Source organism: Arvicola amphibius, chromosome 3 (assembly GCF_903992535.2).
Source record: "Arvicola amphibius chromosome 3, mArvAmp1.2, whole genome shotgun sequence".
NCBI classification, from domain to species: Eukaryota; Metazoa; Chordata; class Mammalia; order Rodentia; family Cricetidae; genus Arvicola; species Arvicola amphibius.
The window spans coordinates 51,356,060-51,362,361 of NC_052049.1; the positions used below are offsets into that span (position 1 = coordinate 51,356,060).

General features: G+C 46.3%; 1 protein-coding gene across 1 annotated transcript; it reads right to left on the reverse strand.

The window, feature by feature from the left end:
* Nucleotides 1–930: 930 nt before the first annotated feature.
* Nucleotides 931–5,978, reverse strand: LOC121677121 (disks large homolog 5-like). The gene is made up of 5 exons (XM_042054684.1): nucleotides 5,773–5,978; nucleotides 3,583–3,726; nucleotides 2,747–2,978; nucleotides 2,291–2,406; nucleotides 931–1,182 (listed from the first exon to the last, which is right to left on the reverse strand). Exons 1-5 carry the CDS (start codon nucleotides 5,976–5,978, stop codon nucleotides 1,017–1,019), a joined length of 864 nt encoding a protein of 287 aa, XP_041910618.1. The 3' UTR covers nucleotides 931–1,016.
* Between the last annotated feature and the right edge of the window lie 324 nt (nucleotides 5,979–6,302).

Sequence of the window (6,302 nt, forward strand, 5' to 3'; positions counted from 1 at the left end):
CTCAACAATTTAGTCCTTATTACTAATTTATAAAAGTGTATCTATAGGGTATTTCATTCTAGGGGCAGTTAAATACATGACAGCATAGGTACAGCATGGGATACGGATTTCTTCATGAAATATGTATTCATGGAGCAAGCCTTGATATCCATATACAAGATGCCAATTCACTGTGTCACCGTGGCTGGTTGGGAACTCACTGTGTAGCCCATGCTGCCTGAAAGTAGCAGAGATCCATCTGTGTCTATGATTTCTGGGGTTATAGAAGTATGACTGTACCGTGACTAAAGAAGTTGGGCTTAAGTATGAAGAGTTGGAAATTCTTTTTTATTCACAAAGAAATACATTTTTTTTTGCATGGGCACTTTAAAAGGGCTGTCAACATAAACACTGAATAGCCTTAACAAACTACAAAAATCAATAACAAGAACAAATAACATCAAAATAACAAAGCTAAAACAAAACTATCAAAACCAAAATCATGAAACAAAAAGCAAATTATGTTTAAGCTAATTAGCATTCATCACTGCAGATTGAGTAGCACAGACCTACTACAGGCTGTGGCTTGCCTTGGAGACATGGTAGCAAGGCAGTCACCCATTGGAACAGCATTTTCAAGATACCTATAACCATTCTTCTTAGAAACTTTACATGTCATGTTGTCTAGAAGACTGAGGCCTTTTGCTCTTAAGTATAGAATTTTGAGAAATTTTTTTTCTAAGATTTTCTGCTGCTTAACGTATTTTGATGCTTTCTTTTCTTCACAAGAAGTAAGTCCACAGACACATGGATCACCTTGGAGGTCAGTTGGTGTTTCCCTCACTGGTGAGTTCATAACTGCAAGGGGTGTCTTTTTGTTTGGAGGCGTTGATCCTGATGTGAAGAATGTCATGGGTACAAGGTCTATGTGACTTCCTTTGGCCTCTTCAGTTCTCTAAAGGAGTGTTATCAAGGATGAACGTGAATCAAGACCCAGAAGCAGCCATGCTGGGCCATTGGCTAATCCTAATGAGGGTCTATTCCAAACGGGAATCCAAACTTGAAGAAGAACATGCATTCCCAGAATTCAGTAGTTGCTGGGGATGGGGCTCAGCAGGTGGCTCTTGCTCTAGCAGCTCCTTCTGCAGGTGGCTCTCATCCTGGGCTCGGGCCGGTTCCAGATCAGTTTGAAGACTTTTGGACCTGGGAGAGGAAAGCAGTTAAGACACAGGCCATGTGGGGAGCTTCTATGTTGGATGTCAAGGAGCTCCATGCCCCCACCTCAGCTGTGCCTGACACTCAACATTCATCTTTTGACTGATGTCAGTGTTGCTATCTGTAAGTAATTAATTTCACAGAGTAGCTGGGACTAGAACTTTCCTTAGTCCTAAACACAAGTCCTAATTTAAAATAAGCACTGTATGTTGTCCATTCTACTAGAAAGATTAGGGCCTTCTCCTATATATAGTTATAAATATCTGCAACATATTAATAGCATAGTCAACACCATATGAGCAATCCACATGGTATGCATGATGAGTTATGGACTGATCGCATCATTTTATAGACAGATTTAAAAGAGATGTTCAGCCTGGGTATTGGAACAAAGTCATGAGCGTAGTTCAGTCCTCATGCCCAGGAGGCACCTTGAACATGAACAACATGTTCTAGAGGAGCTTTTCGCCAGATGTGTGCCTGAGAACACTGGCTCATCCAGCCTCTTGGGCCACTCGGAATTTGTGATTTTTCAGTACTAGAGCTAGGAATCTGCATCCTGGCTCTCTTTGGGAGTCTGTTACAGCACACGTTGGAAGAGGTTCTTATCTCCCTGCAGCTGAGACATCTTCCAGTGTGCATTCTGGAAAGACCTTAACCTTTTCTCCCCACAGAACACTTTACACAGGAAGAGGGCAAATGTTGCAGAAAGCAGTGTTCAGTGGTGGGAATCTCTTATCTACGTGATATTTTCCTAAAATTGCAATTTAACCAGGTCCCATGGTGCAAACCTTTAATACCCTATCTGGGGAAGCTGAAACAGGAAGCTCTCTGTGAATTTTAAGAATGCCTGCTGAGAACAAAGCTTCAGAGTTTTGAAGGGAGGAAGGAAGATTCAATTCTACAGACTCACTGAGTGTCAAATGTGTTATTTACTAGAAAGATCTTGTTGATGGTACCAGCAGAATTCTCTGAGGCCTTTGTTCCTTGTTTCTTGCTGAGGACACAGACGTGAGCAGGGACCCACAAATGACAGAGCTTCCAGGCACAGGGGGCCCACTTGGCTCTACCTCCTCCTCCCACTCTGCTCTCCTACCTCATCTGGGAGTCCTCAAAGTGATGCTGCTGCTTTTCTGCCACGTCTTTTTCGGGGGTGAACAGCTCCTTCTGCTTCAGCAGGAACTGAAGTCTTTCCTCCAATCTTTTGAGATCCTGTTTATTGGAAGATTATGTTCTTAGTGGAGGGCTACAGATTGTCATACGAATCTAAGTGCATATAAAGGATCCAAATAGCTTGCTGGTCAGCCAGTTAGGAAAACAAAAACATGTGGGAAAGTAAGAACTCATGATTCCAGCTAGAGCCTGACCAGATAGTCAGGACCACTTGCACATGGACACTGAACTGAGCACCCAGATGGCCTGAGTTTGGTGGCTGGATGGGAGCACGGAGGAAACAGGTGATGGGTGAAAACTCTCATGGGGGGATGGGCAGAGAGGCAGTTAATGGGCAAAAGGTGGTAGACCTCAGTCTGACCGCCTTGCCTGCCCCTACCTGTTGTTGCTGGGATTTGAGGTCACTGGTGTCTTCTTTGTCCTTACAGATCACTTTCCAGTCCTTCAAGCGGATCTTCAGCAGGTCCCAGTCCTCCAACAGCTTCTTTTTCTCCTGCCTCAGCATGTCCACCTTCTTCTCCAGCTGAGTCTCCTGCATCTGGAGCCGGCTCTGCAGACCCCTGGAGAAACACTCTGCATACTCAGGCCGTGTCATCCTCCTCCTGCCACCCCTGATTCCAGGAACAAGCACCCCAAAAGGCTTTATGCTTCCTAGAAGACTAAGCCCGGAATCTAATACAGCCATGACAGCTGAACTCAGAAAGCCAAAACGAGAGAACAGCTGATACCGGAAATTGTCAAACTACTATGGAAAGCCACAACAGTAAAAAGGATCCATGTCTATTCAATAGGAAGAGGAGGCCAGCAGCTGACCTTCACTGTTCGTGGTAATGGAGGAACATCAGCAATTGGTGGGCAAATATCCTCCGAGGGAAGACAGGCGACCCAAGGTGAGTGTGTTCTATCTACAGGTTCCACGGAAACCACAACCATAAAGCCTGGTCTTGACCTCCAGATGCCCAAGACTGCCTGAGGTTTCCATCATACTGCAAATCCCTATTTTACATAGAGCCTCATGAGGCTCTAGGACAAGGTGTAGAGGTAACTGTCTCTTTACACTTAGAATAGCTGAGTCTAAGAGACACAAGTATAGAAGCTGCTGACGAGGAAGCAGAAAGGCTAGAACCTTTTCTTCTGCTTTTCTCCATCCAGGGAAAAAGAAAGGCAATCTGTCCAGTACACAACGTTTAGGTCCGTGACAACATGGGCACTTACCGATAGAAGACCGTCTCTTTGGTCAGCTCACTGAACTTCTGTGAGGCCATGGTGTTCTCCTCCTCCAATCTCTTCATTTGCAACATGACCTCATCATGTTCTGACTTCAGCTTCTCATAGAATGGGTTTGGCTTGTGGTAGGGCCTAAAACCAGGAAATAAGATCCCCATGAACACAGGCCTCAAGTATCACAGGAACACTAGTTGTTCCCTGGTTCTCCATAGCCGTGTGGATGCCACATTTGGCTTTCTGTGGCCTGGGACCACCCTTTGCTTTTCATTTGGTGTCCTGGCCCCAGGACAGCTGAGACTCTGGTTCAGATGGATGGTTCCCTGGCTGCATGTGTCACTCAGTAGGCCTAGAAGTTCAGTGTCATTCTCTCTGTTACCAGGAGTCTATGACACAGGTCTTGGCACACCACATAGTGTAGTGACCTTTCTCCCATTTCACAATAGCGATTCTAGATCCTGGGTGAAAACTGCTGAACATTTAGAGCATGTAATTCTGGGTTTTAGACCCCAGAGCAGGACAGTGATAAAACTCCCCCAAGGGGTTCCTAGTGCCACAAAGGTGAGAACATCGGTCAAGAGCTGTGCGGCCTAAAGTGAGCCTCCCAGACCTCAGGACTGGCATCACCTGGAATGTGGGACAGGAAAATCCTTAGGCCCTACCACATATCCCTCACTCCCAGTATCTGTAGGGACAGACATGTTCAACTGTGTGTAATATGCACAAACACGCACATATATATATATATATATATATATATATATATATATATAGAGAGAGAGAGAGAGAGAGAGAGAGAGAGAGAGAGAGAGAGAGCAGATGAGACATAGAACAGACAAGTGCCCTAACGTGGATGGTAATCAAGTGCATAGAGCAGAATTGTCTAAGAGTAAAATGTATAAAATTAGAGAGAAGATGTGATGTGCCCTAGGATTCCCAGTTACACACTTAGATGGACCAAGGGTCCTAAAGCTGCTTCCAGGGGCTTTCATCACGCAATCTTTGCCAGTGAAGTTCAAAGTCTCCGCATAAACTACCAGCAGCCAGTATCTCCCACGAGCCACCTCCTGTCAAGTCCTTTCTAAATGCACGCTGGCCACTACACATTACTGCCTCAGTCCCTAAGCTGTATGACTAAGACCACACGCTTTGGTTTTCATTTGGAGAAGGAGAACAGTTAGAGCTCCTGAGTCACTCCCTCCAAAGCTTCACATCTGCCTCTCCTCTGAGAAGAATTTAAGATGGGAGGTTCAGCACAGAGTTCCTCTGGATTTGCAAGCTCGGAGAACCCAAGACTTTTTCTTTACCAGAATTTAATTATTTTACTTTAATTTAAACAGAATTTACAACTGCCGTTTTCCCTCCTCATGGCCCCCTTTCCCATCTAACCCCTCTCCTTCCACTCCTGCTGTCTCCACTCAGGATGGGGCACGCCTCCCATGGGCCTAAGCAAAGCATAGCACAGCAAGTTGAGGCAGGGCAAGGTAATCCAGCATGGGAACAGGTTCACAAATGTCAGTCAAACTCCAGGGACGGGGTCCTGATCTCACTGTTAAGAGCTTTACAAAGTGACCAACCCACACAAATGTCACACACAAGCAGAGGGAGGGCCTAGGCCAGTCTCACGGAGACTCCCTAACTGTTGGTTCAGAGCCCATGAACTCCCATGAGCTCAGGTCAGATGTCACTGTGGAACCCACGACCCTAAAGTGATGGAGGAGAGTTATCTGTCTATGTTTCTTTCATTGGTTAATTAATAAAGAAAACTGCCTTGGCCCTTTAAGAGAACAGAAAATTAGGTAGGTGGAGTAGACAGAACAGAATTGTGGGAACAAGGAAGTAGAGAGTGGGGGAGACGCTTCAGGCAGTCTCCATAGGAGTCTCCATGCTTCTCCTCTCCAAGATGGACGCAGGTTAAGATCTCTCCTGGTAAGCCACACCTCGTGGTGCTACCCAGATTACTAAATATGGGTTAAAGAAAGATGTGAAAATTAGCCAATAAGAGGCTACAGATAATGGGCCAGGCAGTGTTTAAAAGAATACAGTTTCCGTGTAATTATTTTGGGTAAAGCTAGCCAGGTGGAGGGTGGCGGGACACAGCCCGCCGCTTCACATGACCCTAAAGAAAGCAGGCGAGGGTGACATGGCCGTCACTCCCATGAAGTCTGAACCGATTGATACCTATTGTCCACGGTGCCTCCTGTGATGAAGATGAGGCGTTCTCGCAGCTCATTTCTTTGGCTGGTCATCAGCTGCAGCTCCGTGGTCAGCCTCTCCATTTTCTCCTCCACTGGTGTGTTTGTGGGGAGCGTTGGGTGGGACGATGGCTCCGCAGCAGTATCTGTGGGGCAATAGAACACAAGTGAAATTGCATAGCGACAAGGCATAGAGGATGGACAGACCACCCTGAGGCCAAACAGAAAGATGACGTCTGGAAGCCATTGCCAACAGTAATATTTTGGGCCTGGTTGAGAGATTCCCCTCTGTGGATCTCGTCTCGCCCATCACTCTAGCCATGTGGCTCCATGAGCAGCCTGGAGTTTCCTTGGCCTCCCTGAACAGGCTTCAGGAGGAGATACCAGTCACCTCTCAGGCTTCTTCACAGCAGCACAGGATGCTGCATGGTCCAGAGCCCTGCAGCCTGCCTGTTGTTAGAATATCTTGCCTGGATGCTCCAGGTCCATGGCTGTGGATTGAAGGGTCACACAGGG